Source organism: Myodes glareolus, chromosome 3, assembly GCF_982192425.1.
Source record: "Myodes glareolus chromosome 3, mMyoGla1.1, whole genome shotgun sequence".
NCBI classification, from domain to species: domain Eukaryota; kingdom Metazoa; phylum Chordata; class Mammalia; order Rodentia; family Cricetidae; genus Myodes; species Myodes glareolus.
Window position 1 is genome coordinate 44,671,090 of NC_142028.1, and position 20,844 is coordinate 44,691,933.

The 20,844-nt window shown below is 37.5% G+C and overlaps 2 protein-coding genes across 7 annotated transcripts in view; both read right to left on the reverse strand.

The window, feature by feature from the left end:
- LOC148122650 (contactin-4) overlaps positions 1–7,667 on the reverse strand; it is a 181,878-nt gene extending 174,211 nt beyond the window's left edge. For all 6 annotated transcript variants that reach the window (XM_087904458.1, XM_087904456.1, XM_087904457.1 and 3 more), the window contains exons 1-2: positions 7,529–7,667; positions 5,690–5,819 (exon numbers count right to left, since the gene is read on the reverse strand). In XM_087904458.1, the coding sequence (XP_087760584.1) occupies positions 5,690–5,819; positions 7,529–7,621 (223 nt within the window). In that variant the 5' untranslated portion in view covers positions 7,622–7,667. The remainder of the gene's footprint in view (positions 1–5,689; positions 5,820–7,528) is intronic.
- Positions 7,529–20,844, reverse strand: part of LOC125403250 (contactin-4) — an 814,028-nt gene continuing 800,712 nt past the window's right edge. The window contains exons 10-11 of the mRNA XM_085686814.2: positions 20,170–20,354; positions 7,529–7,667 (exon numbers count right to left, since the gene is read on the reverse strand). Of these exons, the coding sequence (XP_085542940.2) occupies positions 7,639–7,667; positions 20,170–20,354 (214 nt within the window). The 3' untranslated portion in view covers positions 7,529–7,638. The remainder of the gene's footprint in view (positions 7,668–20,169; positions 20,355–20,844) is intronic.

The following is a 20,844-nucleotide window of genomic DNA, read 5'->3' on the forward strand; positions in this document are numbered from 1 at the left end:
TATTTAAGTGATTGTGGTTCACAGTAAAATTTGAAAACCAGAATTTTAGTCAAAATTCTATGGTATTTAGATCTGATCAGTAGCAACATTAGTTACTAACTTTTGCATCTCATTGGAGTCACACTCAGACAGTTTTGAGGATTGACACTTGGTTCTGGTACAAAAGTTGAATTATCTGACATGAGCACAGTGCAGCATCATAAGAAGATCCCCTAGATTATTATACTGTGCAGAAAAATTGATAATTACAAAATGACTCATATTGATTCTTGAGGCTATATACATGTTTTTGCTTTGAAAGAGTTAACAAGAGTGACTTTATGTTGTTGTACAAACTTCCAAGTTTGCAAAAGGTATTTACAAGCGATTTCCTCGTCTAGAGAGGGAGAAGGGTTAATAACATTCTCTTCCATTTGGCAAGTATGAATTCAGTAACTTTCTAAATGTATGAACTTTGATTCTAAGATCCAAGCATTTGCCTTGCCTCTTCATGATGGTTGAGTTTCTGCAGTGGCATTTCAATTGTATTTTAATAAATAAAGCCTGCCTGAAGATTTGAGAGCAAAACAGCCCCGCTGGTCAGCCTAACATACCAGGTAATGGTAACACACACCTTTAATCCCTGTAGCCACACTAGTTGCCATAGAACCCAGGCAGTGCATGATTTTAATCATGGTGGTATATGTCCTTAATCTGAGTCCTAGAGAGGATTACAAGATAGGAGGAAACAGTTCTCAAAAAACAGTCTCATTCTGAGATTCCTGAGGCAGGATCGCTGTTTTGGACTGAGGTTGAGGTAAGAGCCAGTGGCTGGCTGTTTTAATTTTCAGATAGTCACGATCAACCCCAATTTCTCTGTAAGTTTTTATTAATTGTGCTTCAATGGTTATGTGGGATTTCCTTCTGTATATGTGTTGCTTTCATTAGTTGATGAATAAAGTTGTTTTGGCCAATGGCTTAACAGAGCAGACGCCATGTAGCTGCCTAAGGAGAAGGACACTAGAACCTTACTGGTAAGCCACAGCCTTGTGGCAATACACAGATTAATAGAAATTGGTTCATTTAAGATATCAGAGCTAGTTAGGAATACTCTTGAGCCATTGGTCAAACAGTTTTGTAATTACTATGGTTTCCTTGTGATTATTTGGGTCTGGGAGGCCAGGAAACCAAAGTTTAGCCTCCATCTACAAGTTTCTGTCTAGACAGTTGCATTTGGATAAGAAAGACATTTGTCCTCTCATTAGATGCTGCTCACACTCCTACATTTGATTATTTTGTAATCTGGCTCGATGAGGCAGTTGAGAAATCAGGCTGAGATGTACTTGTGAAAGTCCCTCTGAAATAACTTTTAGTTTAGCCTTAATGGTTTTCTAATTTGGGAGCCAATCATCTGGATAAATGCCAAATTAACTGGATAATTGCTCAACCCTGCACCTCACTTTAATTGGACCATCGGTTACTTGATGTTGCTTGAGTGTCCTGTTAGGGTCAGATGTCCTTTTTCAAGCAGGACAGAAGAATTCCCTCAGTGGGGTCTCCTTAAAGTATAGTGTGGTAGTGGTTGCCAGTATATATTTTATGTAAGAGCTAAAACAAACAAACAAAAAAGAATTTCTTCAGGACAGAGGCAGCTACAATTTCATTTAAATCCTGGAAAATTCATGTCATATCCAAAGACTACTGGGTAGACGACTTTCTCCTTACTCACATGTAGATGAACAAAGCTAAAGTTCTCTAGTATATTAATTGCACTGCCCTTCATAGTCTGGGAAAATTGGACAAAGTACCAAAGTGTCTTGGTTGGCACAGAAACTTGTTCTCTCTCTGTTTCAGTTTTATGTCTCTTTATATTTATATTTCAGCTTCTGGCCTCTAGTACTGTAAATGTTGGGTATCTGGCACCTCCAAACTATTCTCTTCTATGGGAAATTAATGGGAAAAGAGATCTGCTCCATTCTATACCCTATCTCCCAGTACCTCCATCTCCCACCTAAGACCTCATGTCTACCTCCAATGTGACAGTCCAGGAACTAACTGAAATATTTACTTAGATAAAAAACCAGCATCCTTACCTCAAGGAAAAATAACACTGAGATGTGATCTGTGTTGTAAAAATCCATCCTCTGCATCACACCTGAGTTAAAGTTCACTTAATGACGCCCTTCCCTCTGCTCACTGCTTCTCCTTGACTAGTCTTCTCATCTTACAGGTTTCCCCCAAAGAACACTCCCTTAATGCTTAGAGCCTCTGCTCTAAGAATTTGGATATCCTCTATATCATAATGACCTACACTGTAGAATATTCTATATCAAATATAACAAAGAAACACACATTTTGAAAATTCATTGAGCAATCCTTCCACTTTGTGAATATGAATAGAAGTTACTACATTAGGAGTGTAAACAGTTACCATTAGCTTTAAAAGGATTTATTCAACACTCAGGTTTCTTGATTATTTTAGGATTTTATTCACTTAAATTCTAATATATTTGCAGGAGTCAAAGAAAGGGATAGGATTATTTTTATCACCCAGGGTCTATATGCAGCACCCCAAGGAAGCCCAGGGCTTCTGATTCCCCAAAGGAATATTGCCATGAAGATATTAGTGGATAAGAGACTTGGAGGATGGATAGGATCTCTCAGTGGGTTAAGACACTTGCCTCCACATGTGATGACCTGAATCACATATGATCTCACAGAAGAAATCAATGAAACTGTAATGTAAAACATTTAAAATATTTGGGTAATTTTAAAAAAGGTAAGTTATAATGGGCCCATTACAATTAGGATATCTCTATGTAATTCTAACCCAAGGTAAAACTCTCTCTTTGCCGTGTGAGCCAAGCATCTAATACTTTAATTATTTAGCAGTTTCATCCCATTAAAAATAGACATGTTACAAATACATTAAATATCCACATAGAACACATAAAGCCTGACCATGGGAAAAGCCTAATAAGTATATACTTCCTTGTCATCTCTTATTCATGATGTTAGGGCTATTATCTAGCATTAAAGGGATTCTCCTCCATAGCACTGGGGAGTCCTAATAGTGTATCAATAGCCGAAGCCAGCATATTTTTTTTTCTCTATTGAAAAGTACATAACTTCAATTCTCACTGTCTCTTTAATATCAGTTTAAGCTCACAATTGTAGTACAGGCAATAAGAATTAGAATATGAAAGCCCAAAGAGTCAAACTACTATTATTCTATGAGGAAGAAAGTGTCTTGTGGAACAAAAGACGGCTGTAGTTTACTACAGCTGAGCAATATCTATCTATGTTGTATTTTTAAAGAACAAATATCTTCTCCCTTGAGTGAGACTTTAGGGAATCCCCAGTCAACACAGAAATGCCCTGAAATTAACTCAAACTACATAATGTGATAGATTTGTAAAGAAAAATGGGCTTTTAAGGATGGGATTGTAAATCTGTCCTTTAAGAGTTTCTGAAATTGTTCATTAATACTATTTCAGCTTTATATCTCCTGCTAAATTCTGCCAATTTATTCTTTAAGCACATGAATCAATTTTTTGAAAGATATTTAGGATTCTATATTCAGAGGGAATCATCTTGGGTACCTTGTGATTTCAGGCCATTGTACTCTGGTTTGGCGTATTGGTCTTTTTCTGTCTGTATTTGTCAAATCTGACTTGTGCAGGGCTCAGATGCCTGGTCCTACCTATCAGCCAAACTCCCCTCCCTTGGCTCCTACCAATCCTCCTGTTTCCAGTGCTAGGCTGGCCTGTGTCCTTACTGAGATGTCACTATGGTGCTCATGGTAAATGTGGCTGCAATCAGGATGGCAAATTACTTCATAGGAGTTTTTAATCTTCACTCCTTAGACTCTGACTGGAAGGTGCCTGTGCTTTCACAAATTTTGACTTGAAGTTGCAGCACCCAAGTGAATGGCATTACAAGGTGGGGATTTGGGAATATAACTACGTCTTGACAATGAAGTATTTGTGAACTTCTCTGAGGCTCGCTGTACACAACTTGTGTGGCTCTTTTAACTTTCAGTAACTTTTGCTTTGGACAAGACTCTGGTCTAGCCTAGAGAGAACAGGAAGAATCGCTGTGAAGACTTTTCCTTCCTTTGCAGACGTTGGAAGATAGTCAATTTGAAATTGATAAACTTCCAGATGTAAGATCTACACGGGTGTCACGGAGGACAGTCTTAAGTGGGAGAGTCAGGACTTAGAGACTAGAAAGGCTATTAGGTATGCAAATTACTCTAGTTCTCTGCTGTTTTCCTCATATTCCTTAGATTATGGCCAGTCAAAAACTATTGCTTATACCTTTTCAAATAGGTGGTGGTGAACTGGGCAGTGGTGGCACATGCCTTTAATTCCAGCACTCGGGAGGCAGAAGCAGGTGGATCTCTGTGAGTTTGATGCCGGCCTGATCTACAGAGAGAGTTCCAGGACAGGTTTCAAAGCTATAGAGAAACCCTGTCTTGGATAACCAAAAATAAAAATATGGTGCTGGTGAAATAGTTTATAATTGTTTTGGTGCTTTTAGGGCATTATATTACTTTTCCAGTAGTAATAGCTAAATTAAAAATCTTTCTATGGATATATGCTTTTCCGGACTTAAAAAAATACCCATAGATTAGATTAACCAATCACTTAATCATCCATTTACTTGCACATGAATCTGTTTTCTGAAAGGATATCTTAAATTCCTCATTCCCTGACCATCTTTCTTCATTCAGTATTTATTGAATACCTATTATGTACTTATTCAGCCCTGAGGATACAATTATGAACTTTGGCATCATGGGAGATTAAAATGCAGTGGGAGAAAAAGGAATGATCATATCAAAGTATAATATACTCCTGGTCTCTGTTATTAAGGATCAAATAACAGTCAACACAAAAGTCGGTAATGGGAGGACTGATCCAGGTATAGAGCCTGCAATCACTACATGAGGAAGTCATCTTGGGGTATGGAAAATGGGACAGAAAGCCCTGAAAGGTAGGAGCAGTGTGTTCCATTGATCTGTGGGAAAACTGCATCCTCAGCACCAAGTCCAACACTGAAGAACACAGTTGGCATTTGATAAGCACTAAAGGAATATAAGAATAAATGAAGATATTTAGTGAATAAAGGAGTTGAGAGATTGTTTCAGAAAATGAATTCGTGAGTTAAGTCATTAATAATTAAAAACAAAAACATTGTGAAAGATAAGATGGTGGAAATGTAGATCAGAGAGGTCAGTTCCAAAGGGAAGATAGAGAAACATCAGCAGACCACCAGCACACAGTCTGAAAAGTTCAGACATGGAAGAACAATGGTCACTCTCCAACGTGTTCAAATTAGTCTTTCCAAACCAACTCAGCTTTCTCCCTCCAAGTTGAAGTCGCATCAAAACAGAATGATCTCAGCAGATCCATTTCAGAAACCTAATTCAATTAAGAAGATCTGTAGAGGAATTAAAAGCAAGTGCCGAGGGAGCTGTGCTAGCCGCTGTAAGCACAGAGGAGGCCCATTTAGAAAGTGGTCTCTTCCCATTGCTTGGAGGCTATATGACTTGCTTCTAGAACTTTCTCAGACCTTAAGATATCTTGATACATTCTCTAGGAATGAGCATTTATGGTTGCCAAATTTACCTACTACTTTAGTCACTTAAAGAGTTGTGGGTTTTTTTCCCCTTATTTTTTTTTTTCTTTCCACTGTAAGGACTCACCTATTACACTAAGCTCAGCGCTGGAAAAGATAACTCCGTGTTTATTCTCTGCCACACACTGGTACATGCCAGCATCTGAGAGATTCACTATTGTTATGTTGAGTGTTCCTTGCTCGATTTGTATTCTGTCCTGTGAAAGAAAAGAGGAGTATAAACATAGTGACCTTCTACAGCTGAGAGCTTAAGGCAATTTTGCTACATGCTACGTCAAGAGGGCCTAACGGGAGGAAAATAGTCATCATACAAGCAATTTACATTAACATGATCTGTTTATTTGTCAAGTAAATCTGTGCCAGGTCAGATGGCAAGTGGAACCAGTAGCGTATCAGTTGGTAAATGGAATTTAAATTGTAGGATTCTCTTGCATTCGTGTTGATTTAATAGTGAAGTCGTTCAGATGAATATGCCCTATAAATAAGTGGACTTGACCTTGAAAGCGAAAGAGCGGTTTTTAATCTATGACATTATGTTAACTGGGGAAAGGGGAGAATATACAATCAAATTTATCATTTAGAGTTTAGACCTTTAAGTCCTTTAAGGGTTTATAGGTTATTATCTCAAACGGTCTTACACAAATTTTTAGCGCCTGATGAATTGACCAGAAAAGAATAGGACTAATAATTCAATATTCTACCAGGCATGGTGGCCTGGTAAAGGCACATGCCTTTAATCTTGGCACTAGGCTGCAGAGGCAGAGAGGTCTCTTGAGTTTGAAGACAGGATGATCTATATAGTGAGTTTTCGGCTAGCCAGAGATACAGAGTGAAAACCTGTTTCAAAAATAAATCAATGTTCGGATGCTTGATTTTTGTCATCATGATTATTTACACTTACATGATCTGCTACTAGTCAAGGTGGCAGAACCAAAGATAGTAAGTATATGTGACAAGAGAACCTTCTCATGTGTCAAACTGAAGTCATGCAACTTTAGTATCAATCTATATTTCATTAAGGATTTCCCCCCTCTTACACACACACACACACACACACACACACACACACACACTCCAGTGAACACAAAAACTTAGAGTAAAAACTCTTGTCTTCTTAAAAACTGCTATCTAGCTGAATGGATACTTTATTAGACTATGATCGAGGCATCCTTGTGACCTCACATTTCATAAAGAGAGGGAAATGCCAAGTGACTGGGAATCTGCACACGAGCAATCTGTTGACTTTTGTAATGGAGGGAATGATGAATCAGAGGAGTCTTCCAGGGAATTGAGGGCGACCATGAGATTGGGGTGATCAGAAGAAATTATTCCCTTTCTCAGTTGCCCAGGGCAGAGAGTTTTTCTTTCCTAGGCTGACTATGCAGGAAAGAAATCTGAGCATGAAAACTGACTCTCAATGTGAATGCTGAAGAAAATTCTAAATTCCAGGTAACATTTGATATTTCGCAGGAAAAACACAATAAAGAAAATTGAATTGGACATAATTATTCCTCCGACTTCTTTTTGAGAGTCACATTGCATTTTGCTGATCATCCTTGTGACTTTTCAATACTCCTTCTCTTGAAGTAGATGCTGTGATGTCTCTTTCTACATGTCTTAGCAAAGCCACAAAAATCCCAGACATTCTGTGTGGCTTTCTTAGTGTAGAGCTACCACAGTGTTAATCTGTGCTACAAAGGTCTGCTATAGAAGTTTAAGAAGATTTATTTATAATTTTTTCTATCAACCTATTCACTTTTACTTTTTATACCTTTAATGGAATTTAGTTGCTTATTATTTATTTTGGAAACAACTCAAGAGTTTTCTGTTTCCATAGCAACGAGCCCACATTAAACGTTGTATTACATTAAGACACAATTGCCACAATTACCACCGATTTACTTACCCGTGTTAACAGTGGGTCACCATTTTTTAGCCACCTGTAGGTAGGCTTGGGCCTCCCATTTGCTCTGCATTCCCAGAAGACACTCTCTTCCATAGCCACATGGATATCATCTATTTTTTTTGAACCCAGTTAGGCTGAGCTATAACAGTACAAAAAACAAGGAGGCATAAATTTACTGCAGAGTCAATTTTTTATTCTAAGCAATTAAAGATTAAAATGGACTTTTAATTAAATTTTTTTTCCAAATGACATACAAATAAGGGCAAGAAGAATTTTAAGGAGAATGTATACCCTTTCTGAATACTGTTTCTGAGCCATTTTCTTGACCTTTTTAATCACTGAAGACGGAATTGATAGAACTTCTATTAACAATGGGTTAAATTATTCTTGTCACTTAAGAATTGCTACTATTTTGCTTTTAATATGAGAAAACTTTAAGGATCATTGAACCACCTTTGGATGAGGTCATGAATTCATACCTACAGTTTCCCAAGGTTTCTTTTCATTAAAAAGTAACCATGAACTAGGTTCCTTCCAGTTGGTCGCTAGTGAAAGTAGAAAGGACACCCTCAGACTCTTGTTCTAGAGCCTTGCCCATTTGATTGGAAAGTGGTAAAAAATTTTAATGGGCTTGGAAATATCATGACCCTTGAATGATATTGCAATGCAAAGCAATGCAATAGTGTCGACTACTTGCTTATGCTTGAAAAGATAACTTGAGATGATTGAACTTACTTATGCCATTGTACATTGAGTTTTCTTCCATTAGAACAGTTTAACTCACCTCTTACTAACATATTTCATTCCCATAGGTTACATAGACACATCTGTAGCCCTGATATGTCCATGATGAATAATTGTTGTCATTTCAAATAATAATAATAATAACTACTACTACTAATATTGTCGTCTATTATTAGACTGGAAGAAAGTTAGCTGTATGATCCTTAAAGTCAACATTTTTGAGTGAGTCTTGGAATTACCAAGCTCTTTTAGAAAATCAAATTCTAGCTACAAGGAAATTCAAGAAGCATTTAATTATCACATTTCATAATACTGAATACTACCTCAATCATCCACATTTACCATGTTTTTCATGCTTCCATTTAAGGCATATTTTGTTATTTTATATATTATAGAATAGCCAATATTTCATGAAAATATTTATACATATCAGTTCTTGCCTACAGTACAGTTAATGCTTTTGTCTTCTCGGTTATATTTATTGGTAGAAGACTTTTTGCTAAAAGTCCTGTGGAAAATCACCGCAGCTGTGATTTGAAGCCTTACCCGTTCATGGGGCATTTCTGCAGGATAATAACTACTGATGTTAACTCAATAACCAGAGTTGATACCATTATTAATCAGAAGATATTACTCAATATTCCTAACATGTCTTTTAGCCGACTTGGCCTCTGTATACCCATTCAGTGAAGGTACAAGTCATGGATAATTTAATTCAAAGGAAAATTGGTAATGTGAAGGCTAAGTTGTGTATCTTACCCTCTGAATAATAAACAAAAATAGAAAAACACTCAGTAAGTCACTTAACCAGCAGAGGTCTCTAGGTCCTTGACTAAATGCTGTTTTCTTCTTTTCCATCCACAAGCAATTCCATGTTTTTCAAAGAGCAAAACACAATTTTGCAAACCCTTTCCTGATAGAGATGATGCATGGCTGCTTAAGAGGCGAGGCCAAAAGGGTCAACTTCAAAAAAACGTTACAACATCAACAAGCATTAGCTTGAATGAAGGGTTATAACCTGCATCTTTGAAAGAGCTGCAAGTTGGCTGCTGTCCTCTATCATCCCGCTGCTAATGGGAAGGGAAGCTCAAGGGGTAATATCTTCCCAGAGCTCTACTGGGAGACGCCTGTGTGCAGCTCCGTTAGGACTAATGGCTTAGCCTGCCAGATACACATTCAACCTGCAGCATATTCACCCCCTGCAGAGTCCGGGGGAACAAAGCAAACAAGAAAGGCACAGAAATCTGTGGAATATTAACAAGAGCAAACTTCTGAAAAAGAGTTTGGAAAGAAAAGGCAAAACAAGCAAGGACAAATGTAACTTGGAAGCAATGTCAAGTTGCAGTTAAAGCAGTAAACTTCATAAACACCTGCAGAGACAGATTTCAATGTCAACCACTTCCAAAAACACTTGGGCTCATTTTTTCTAAACTATAGAAAGCTGGAAGCCAAACCTTACCATCTCACAAAGGCAAGGGGGCAGGAAAGGAGGGCTTTGAAAAGAGTTTGAATAATCTTACACATTTCAAACTAATTAGACACTCTGAAGTCTCATTCTTTCTCTTGCAATGGGGTCAAGGGACTTGACAAGAATGGACAATTTGTCCTGGCAGAGGTGACACTCACAACTAATTTGCCTAATACTGAACTAATTGGGTGTCTGACAAGCATCATCAGGTACTTTCTTTGCTTTCAAAATGAAATCTAATCAGAAGAGCTAAATTAACATAATCTAAATACACGCCTCTTAAAGTGAATAACTGCATAGAAACCTAGAAAACCAGGGAGTTGAAGAATGGAGTGACTGAGAGTAGAGAGATAGCTTAACTGGGAAAGTGTTGGCTATACATGCATGAAGAACTGACTTCAACGTTTAGAGTCCACCATACAGACTGGGCATGGTGGCACATGGCTGCAATCCCAACACAGGGAGGAGGAGAAAGGCATATTTCTAAGGTTCACTGGACAGCTAGTTTACCTGAATTAGATACAGGGATAGACATAACTCTGGGGTTCACTGGACAGCTAGTTTACCTGAATTAGATACAGGGATAGACATAACTCTGGGGTTCACTAGACAACACGTTTGCCAGCTTTACTAAATTAATGAAGTCTTCTCTTAAAATTCCAGGTGGGTGGCATCTCAAGGAACGATACTTGAGGCTCACTTCTGATTTACACACACATGCACACACATACACACTCACATTCACACACAGATTAATCTGCTATACGAGGGCCAAGAATGAGATAGTTTATACTTTAATGTGTCATTTGATAACCTATAGTTCAAAACCACACATCACCACTGTCTTCACTCACACTTATTTATGTTGGATGAATCACATCTATTATAATTGGGTGATTCTTCTGTTCTATACAAAATCTAATGCTTGGTAGAGATGGTTCACAGGTACCTATATGCTTTGGGGTCACTAAGTTAAAAATCTTTGGATGGCAAACATTTTGGCTTGGTACATTTTATTGGATATCATTTGTATAATGCATTAGAGTGGATGGTACTTCTCATGTGCTATCAAAATTCATGATAACTTTCAACTCCATGGCCTACATATCAACTCACTGAAGCCCTCATGTAAGATTTGCTACTTTATAACAACTCCTTAATATTCTTTTCTTGAGCTCACACATCAAACAAAATTAAATAAACTCATATCAAAAAAGAAATCACTGTTTTGATCTTTTGCATTCTTTAACACTTAAAACAGAAGAATCATTCCTAAATCTAGTCTCAATACACAAGTTCAAACATAAGATTAAATAGCTGTGCTAGGATTTGACCCTGTCATACTGTTCATCTTTTGACAGATGAACAATCTATTCATTTCAATCTTTTGTTCAATAACTGCCAGAAATGACCTAAATCAAGGTTTGTATATTCCAGCCACTGGAGCCATACAAACCTCTTATCCAATAATAATTTCTATTTCAAGCAAATATAATTTGAACTCAAGGGGTCAAACAATTCTCAGACATATCTAGCTGTTTTCATTCCCCCAAACCAGAAATTTCTCACAAAAACATGAGCAGGACTTGGCCGTAGACCTTGGAGTTTTATATATCTAAGAGAAAGGGCATCATAGGCAAAATTCTTTAAGTAACTTTTGCAAATTTGACCTATAGATATTTGTAATTATTTCTAATGGTTCAACAATCTTAGAAAAGATGAGTCATTTCCAAGAAATGCAGAGGCCTGGCTATAGCATTGCTTTTATTTGTAGTAAGCTTTACGAGTCTGGGGGGATTTACTCAGTTTTACGTTGCCATCTACATATATATGCTTCCTAGCATTCTTAACACTATTAGTAAAATTTTGAAGATAGGTTCAATTTACCTTAACTGTAATGTCCCCAGTATTTGCTTTAGGTAGAACTAATCATCCATTAGTGTTGAATATATAATTTAGAATTATAAACAATTTTTTATAAATCCCAGATATTCAATTTACATATATACCAAAAGGACACTTACACTGTGCTTCAAGATGTCAGACAAGTTCGACTTTTTTCACCTGTGATGGGTGTCCACCTAGTACCCACACTACAATGGCTGTCATTCCCTCATAGTGTTTCAAAATGAGTTCTCCAAGGACTAGGGGGTCTCAGAAGAGAGTGAATTCAACCTCAGACTTATTTTTTTAAAACACTGAACATTTCTTGTCACATTTTATGTAAAATATGACTTGATGACTAACCACACCCATGTTGAGAAACACTGAACTGAAGTGAGGTCTTGTAACTACAAGAAGAGCTTGGGGCACAGAGGTTAGAAGCACATGTTTTCTTCTTGAACGATACAAAGTCGAACACTTGACTCTATAAAACTCCCTCTGACTTTCGTACATGAACTCTTGCCTTCACATTGCTTTGTAAAGTTTTAAAATTTATTTTCAGTTTTGTGTCTATGTGATGATGGAGGTTGAATGTGCATGTGAATGTAGGTTTCCCCGGATGCCAGATGCATTGGATTCCCCTGGAACTAGAATTGTATGTATTTAGATACTCCAGATATGGAAGCTGGGGACTGAATTCAAGTCTTCTGTGTGAGCAGTGCATGCTCTTGCTTGCTGAGCCATCTTTCTAGCCCTATACAGTACTTTTTAAACAAATGGGATTCATACCTCTTGTGGTTTTCTATTTTTTTCCCTTATTCACACACTCTTTTTTTTAATGGTTTTCTTATTTTTGTATAAGACCCGACTGATTTTTTTTCTGATAAGGGCAGAACCAACACTTTTGCAGATAACATTGACAAGCAAACATAAAACTGCACCATGGTGTGAGGCTGGAAAGATGGCTCGGTAGTGAAGAACACTTGTTGTTCTTGCAGAAGACCTGGGTTTGGTTCTTAGTACCCACACGGTGGCAAATAGTCATCCTTAACTGCAGTTCTAGGGGTTTTTGATGTTCTTTTCTGACCTCTGCAGATACTAGATCCCAACATGGTACACAGACATATGTGCAAGCAAAACACGCATAGATATAAGATATTGTAATGACATCAGTTGAACATGTGAAGATGCCCTAGAAGGCAAGTCATAGTGGGCATATTTTTGTTAATAGGTATTCATTAACATAGAAAGCAAATATGATTGCAGAAAGTCATGTGTATAGGAGCTCCTGGATGGGGTCTGTAAATATGCTTCACCCGCTGTCAATGTGACACTCATTAAGAGACCATCACCATTATTTTATATCTTTGGGCTAATGTTTAAACTCATCTGCCATCTGCTCTCACCCAATTTTCTTACTTTCTCCTCAGCCAGTGAATCTTAAGTTCTTGGAAGATAGGTTTTCTTCGTCATTAGTTATAATAGTAAGCCAGTTTCTGCTCTGTTTCTTTGTTTACACCATCTTGTTTTCAGGACCACTCTCCTTCATTTCATCTCCTAACAAACATTTTGCTCTGCAGTGTATGTCCTCAAGAATCCCTCTGTCCTTCAAACTTCAATCCTCCTCATTTGGAACTCACTAAGTACTGTGTGTCATTTACTATATTATTTCTCTTTTATAATTTTAATTTTTATTTATTCTTTGTAAATTCCATACAATGCACCATGATAATATCTGCCCCTAACTTCTTCCCTCCAGCCCCTTCCAGAACCCCTATCATATTTTCTGACAAACTTTTTATTCTCCTTCATAATCATTTATTTGTTTATTAATTTATGGATGGATGGATAAATTGATTTTACTCACTCAGCTGAATTAGTGGTATTCTTGTGCATGGGTATAAGACCAATCATGGGAAATGGCAATACTAACCAAGGCCATACATGACAACTATAAAAGTACATATTTTCCCTTCTCCTCCCAGGGATGCTATAGACAATTCATGACTTTATAAGTGAGCTAGAGAGAAAAAAAATAAATCACACTATTTCCACCATTTAAAAAGCCTTAGAACTGATAGACTAAGGCCATTTACACTCCGACATTAACCTATGACTAGACTCTAACTGGAATTAATTCCTTCTTTTCATATTTACTTAAGCTGTGACCTAATGTTTGTCTGAACTTGCTCTGAGTGTGCTAAATTCATTCCCCTCCTCAGACCATCATAAATTCCCAATACAACCAGCAATACACATCACTTACATGTGACTCTCACCAGCATCACATGAGGCATAATACTTCTAACACAAACACCAACAGGCAAGTTAAGTGGCATCAACACCATGCTATCAGGAGGCCTAGGGATGTTTGGATCCCAGAAAGAGAGGGATCTGCTCTGCTCCAGGGCCTCTTCTTTAGCCACAGGACCTAAAATTATGTCTTATCTGCCAATGACACTGGGAATATTCATCTGGACCTATGATACTCAAAATGTCACCCCCGGAACATTGTGGATCCAGAATCCCCATACAGCATCCATGAATTTCTACTGTTCAAACCACATATCTGTGGTTTGTGAGACCAGATTTCTTCATATTGTTCAATCAAATCAACATATCACAGCAGGATGAACATGGAAATACATATGACAATCTAGTTTTCTTAAGCTAAAACAGATGCTAAAGAGGATTACAAAAATACAAATTGAACCCTTGCTCATAATGGTTTGGTTTGGAAAAAATTGAATTCATTTTCTTAAAATATATTCATCATCTAAACATGCATTGTTTTCTGGTCATTTAAAAATAAATGATATGCTAAATCAAATTCTCAGTTTTAACTTACAACATGATAGATATATTGGTGGACTGAAACACCATAAATACAGATTTGAGACGTTCAGTGATTCTTCGGTCAGTCTGAAAACTTGACAATAGAAGTGTAAGATAGCCCATTAGATGAATGGATCCATTCACACAAAACTTGCATTTTAAGTTTAATGAGTAAAAAATATACTTAGTATGTTTTTTCTTCTGTGGCAATATAGAGAGGTTAAAATTATGTTTCATCATACTATTTTTGGTTTGTGGTTTGCCACTTCTATTGGCATGAGAAGCTTCTATCCCCATTCTACATTATTTCCCTGTTACTTACAGCATGTTCTTGATGCCCACTCCTTGAAAAACTGTAGTGATTAAATTTATTGCTGTCATTAGATGCAAGAAAAGGAACCAAACTCATGGGCTGTACTTTATGTGACACCCAGGGGGAACTGAGGGTCCCTGTATGAGTTCTGCCTAGGACAATTAAGCAGTTATTGCTGTACTGTGAAATCACCTTAACTGCTGTGTTCATCTTCTGGTCACTCTGTCCTCTAAGCCATTTTGCAGGCTTGAATATTATCTGGCTGTCACATATACATAGTACATCTATGAGGAATTAAGAAGCTGTGCACAAAATGCTTCTGTAATCACTTCCTGATGACCTCACCCATACTCTCATACCCCTTAGAGTACAGTCATACACAGTTTTCCCCTTATAGTCACAGGGCTGCAACACACAAAAATCTAGAAACAGCTTACAGAAATTTGAAGAACAGTTTTTTTTAAAAGAGCTCCTTTTCAACTCAGTGATAAATTAGACCAATGTAAACAAAATAAAACAACAACAAAAGCAAAGCAAAAAGGTCCAACATTTATCCAGAAGTGTTCAGTTATGACATTCATTGGTTACAGAGAGTATACAAGGATGACTGACTGATGGATCCCTGATGTATTTTATCAAAACAGTGAACTGGGAGCAACAACAGCACATATCATATGGCAGGAGCAGTTTGAGGAGTAGTCAGATTCCACACAGTGTGTTATCTTTGGGAAAATAATAGTTTGTCCCTAGGTTTCTGTTTTGTTTGTAAAATCAAAGGAATGGACTTAATAGTTTCTTCCAAAAAAGGCTTATTAGAGTCTTTGAAATAAATTTTTATTGTGATATGAAATTTCTCAGTTTCTTAGTGATGAGTGTAACAATTATTACCAGAGGAGAAAGTGTGCAAAAGGCACAATCAGACTCTTTGTTCTTCGAGATGAGGATGTAATTCTATCTGTATGTTTGTACAAAAGAGGATTGACTCCAGAGATCAGCAGGCGGAGCGATGAGCAGTTCCCAAGTGAAAGACACACACCTCTCATTTCCCTTTCCTCTCTACAAGAAACTACTAGACCTAGGTCTTTGACTGGACTTGGTATATGTAGACTGACTGCGGTGCCTTATGGGACACCAAGATAGAAGTTTTCCAGAACAACAGTAACAATCTTTTACAAGTAATCTAATCTTGGGTCTCACCATGACATTGGAAACAATCTCACAGAGCCATGGTCCCTACCATGTGGTCCCCACACAAGCATCAGCAGTAGCAGTACGCCAGGGAAATTAACTGAAATGCAATTTCCTATCTACCAAATCAAAACCTACATGTACGAGGTCCAATATTCGGTATTTTCTTAAGATTTCCCATTTAACCTGATGCACACTGAAACTTCAGAACCTCTAGCACAGCGTTTGGAATCCAGTTCTGTTTCTCAATGTGTAAACATTAATCACACACTTTAATATCTTTGGGAGTCAGTCTCTCTCTAAATGGGTAGTTGGAGGAATGAAATAAGAAAGCCCCACTGGCTCTGACTCCAAAAATATATCTGTGTCTCTAATTCTCTTCCTCCTTCAAGTCCCAGCCACGAATGTGTCTCCTACAGACAGGACAAATGGTTGCTTCACTGTCCTTTCTGCTCTTGTGATTTAAACACCTACTCCTCATAAAGCAACCACCTCCTTAGAAGTACGAATCAGACGGAATCATTTTGCCACTTAATATTCTCCCACAAATTGTGAATAAAACCTAAACTCCACCTGGCTTACAAGGAACTGACTGGCCCTACCTTTCTTTCTTTCAGATGTCTGTCCTTGGTCCTTATGAAGTGGAAACACAGACTCCTCCCCCTACCATCTTATCTTGGTGCTTGTGATGTGGAAACACAGACTTCTTCCCTGCTTCTCAAACTTGCTGTACAGCTGTCAGCCTCGGGGCTTTTGTGCCTTCTCCCTGTTTTCTGCCCAGAATGAGCTTCCCCGTGGAAAGCTATCTCTTATTTTACTTTGGGATTTCTGCTCAGGGGTCAATATTATACATGCCTTCCCTGACTCCTTTATCTTAGGAGACTTTCCCTGTGGCCAGTTTCTTTATAACCAAGGGCTATCATTATTTTCTCTTGTATTCTTTCTAAAACCTGAAATAGTTGAGTTTATTGATTTCTTTGAGTACTTAATCTGCTAATATCTGGTGAAATATCAGGTTCTTGAGGGCAAATGTTTTCTAGCATCCTACTATATAGCAATGGCCCCCTACATAGGAGGGTCACATAAACATACTTTTAAACAAATGAATAACATATTAAGGTCATATGGGAAAAGTCCTGCCCCAGGTAACAAATTTTACCATTCTACATCTGAAGACAGATTTATTTTTAAGATTTTTTCTTGCCAATAAAAAAAAATGTCTGAAAGAGCAGATTAAAGTTGACTTCCCTGTCAAAGTAGAGGTCTGAGTAAAAGAAATAAGCAAGATAAGGGAGTATAAAACGCTCTATGTTTGAACTCACCTCAGACCTTCATACATGGTGAGACAAAGTGGTCCACATTAGCCTATGTGGACATGGCGGTCGGTAGCAGTGGCCAGTATCAGGTACCTCTGCTGAGCTCTCACAGGGGAGCAGAGTGTGATATGATTTTACACAGCCAGCCTTTTGAAAATGGCTAAATGCTTCTCTTAGTGCAACAAGGAGATAAAAATCCATTTTATCATGACGGTTACTGCAGAGCTCCTAATTGGGTCAACACCGTGGTACAACAACAAAATAACGTCTTCTCCGGGTTTTCCTTTTTGATTATTAGCTTTTAATAAGTCTACAAGGTACTAAAAGTTTGTGTTTGTGTTTCTGCTTCTCCCTCATGTCCCTACCCTTGGTTCTTTCTTAGTATCTTCCAGGTTCTCTTCTTCTTTCTTGTTCATGTGTGAAAGATATCTGCTTATATTCATTTGTGCATGTTTATGCCACAGACTAGTATTCTCATATGACAGAGAACATGCTAATTTTGTTTATTTTCAAGTCTCCTTGTTTCAGATTCACCCATTTTCCTGCAAATTTTGTTTTTCATTACAACTGAGTATATACAGATTTCTAAGCACAAACCCATGGTTTCTAATCCCTGAGCTAGCATAGCTTAATGTTGTAAGGAATTGTCTTGTCAACAAAGGCAGAATGTTCCTGGATAAGTGACTAGGGGTACTTTTTCCCTTTGGGGGACACTACACAGTGATTTTAATTATAATAATTCATTTAACTTGAAGATTAAGGCAGCTGGATATTATAAACATAGCACTGGGAACACACCAAACCTCTCCCTTCCAAAAAAAGAAAAAAAGAAAAGAAAAGAAAAAAATGATAGGCAAGCACTTCTGTATAATTAAGCCTTCTCGTGACAGTGGAGACAATATCAGTGTTATGCTAGTTGAGGAAGAACAAAAGAATAAACAGATACAATAGCCAAGTGTCCTGAAAGTCAACTGATCTGATCTCAAGAGTGACTGACAAGGTGGTGACATTCTGCTATCTCCAGAAAACAGGAAAATTGTTCTGCTCCTTTGCCAAGCACAGCCGTAGACAGCATCATTTAAAAGGCAAACACTGTTCCTCCGTGATTTTTCATCTCTAGAGCAGGATCCCCAGGAAGCCCCTATTTCATACAAGGCTGGGGTTCATGACAAGGTCTGTCCTTCACCATAGTAACTCTACATTGCTGTATCTCCTGAGTGGGGGACCTCAAATCCTTAGGAAGAGTCCATGGCAATCCTTGGCTATATAAAACACCTTCTTAGCATCCTGAAAGTGAGCATTTCACCTTAAAATGAAATCATGAAAGTGGAAGTAACTTTATTCACTTAATTGAGCAAGTTAAGTAATGTTTAGGAACCACCAATTCAAAAGTCTATTCATTAAGAAGAAATAAAAGTGTTGTCCATTTTGCTTAACTAAGTTCAAGTGGTTGCTACCTGACATAAAGGAAATAATTATCAGAAAGGTGAGAAAAGTAAATTCTAAACAGTTAAAAATACATGGCAATTGCTTCTCACCAAATAAATATGTAACCTTGGCTCTTGTGGGTGTCCAGTTAACTGTGGTATATATTTCAATCGAGCAAATAAAACACCAACTCTCAAAATTTTTTTAATTTAAGAAAGTAAAAACCAAATATCAAATCTCTCATTTGATATAGGTAGAAAGACAAACAAATAAAGTGTAGGCTTTTTCTTCCCAAGCTACTGTTGTCCTGATCATTTTACGAAGAACTTTCTAGAATCTTGCCATACCAGCTGCTTCAGGGGTATGTGAGTCTAAAATGCTGAGAGCTGGGCACAGGAAGGTCAATGGCTGATGTTGGATATGTTCCCTGCTTCCCAATCTTCTTTTAAAATGATTTGTATGACTACTGAGTGTGCTTCTTAGCTTATCTTAAAACTAAAGGACTTTGTAGGAAGAATATATAGAAATATGTGCTATTAGCCAGGTATGGTGGCACATGTATTTAATTCCAGTACTGAGAATTAAAGCCAATCTAATCTACACTGTGAGCTCCAAAATAGAGAGACCAAAAAATTGGCATCTCTTAAATTTGTTTCAGTACATTTCCAGTGGACCCCTTTATGAATTTCAGATCAATAGCCTGTGGAGCTTTCCAGGATCCACTAGATAAGAACGATGTGGGACAGATTTTGACCCTTATATTATGTTTGGGTCAATTCAGATGGTTTGACCAGAACAGGAGAAACTTCACATAAAAAAAAAATCTACGTAATGAGATATTTTTTATGCTCTACTCTGAGGTCCATTCTGAGAGCTAAATGTGGACAGTGTGCATTTTGATACGTTCGTGATACCATATAAAACTGCTGCTGAGTTGGAGAAATTATAAAGGATTAGGATGAGCCTCGATTCAAAATTCAAATGAAGCACAGAGCTTCAATTAACACACACACACACACACACACACACACACACGCACACACACACACACACACAAATAACTGACAATTTCGGCTGCCAGGCTTATAGCTCAATGGGAAGGGATAAAACAGGAAATAGACTCCTTTGGGAGTGTGTTCACACTACCATCCATCTCCTAAACACATCAGCTTAATTTCTTCCTCTCTGCTCCTTCAACATCCTTACCCCCACCTGCATTCTCCACACCCAGAGTCAGTCAGGGCATGCTAATTTTATAGAAAAGCAAGAGTCTTAATCCTATTCTACATGATTCAAAAAAAAACCTACCCCCAAAACAAACAAACAAACAAACAAAAAACCCAACAAAACATATCCAACCAACCAACCAAATAAAAAACCCTCCAGCTTTAAACCTGCCTGTACATAGTTTTAATATGAAAAAGTTCTGTAGCATGGCAAATCATAAGGAAAACTGAAAACTTACCGTAAAAAGTCAACTGTCCCTTTGCTACGTTTTTGCCTCTAGAGTTTTCAGCCACACATTCATATGAGCCAGCATCTTCCTGTTGAAAATTGGGAATTTCCAGAATTCCATTTGACTTGTGTCTTCTGGCTTTTCTTGCTATTGGCTTTCCATCAGCTCTTCGCCATAGAATTGTTGGGACTGGGCTAATAGAATAAAATGGGATAACCCAAATTAAAGAAAGCCTCGTCTCTTTTTAAAATCTACACTGGTAACCCCTTCCATTGTTTCCGAAGCCAAGAGCACATTAAAGATTTCCCAGATTTCTTTCCTATGTTAGCATTATATTAGTAGCATCTATATCTCTAGTATTAGTCACTTCACATTTTTCTTAAAATCAACGTTCTTACCATTAAACAATGTAATCGACTCCCTACTCACCATTATCATCGAACGAAAACAGCATTTTTAAAACGTTAATTTTATAATTTTCTAGTATATCTGGATTTTCTAAATTATAATTATTAAAATAAAATGTTCAGGCACATGTGTAGTAGAATTAAAATGGAGACAACTTTCCATACATCCCTCCCACTGAAAAGAGGTCCATGTCTATTCCCCTTCAACTTGTTGGGTTCTTTAGCCCTTCTGACTAATCAATAGACAGGAGTGATAGAGAGTTGATTTCTAGATTCA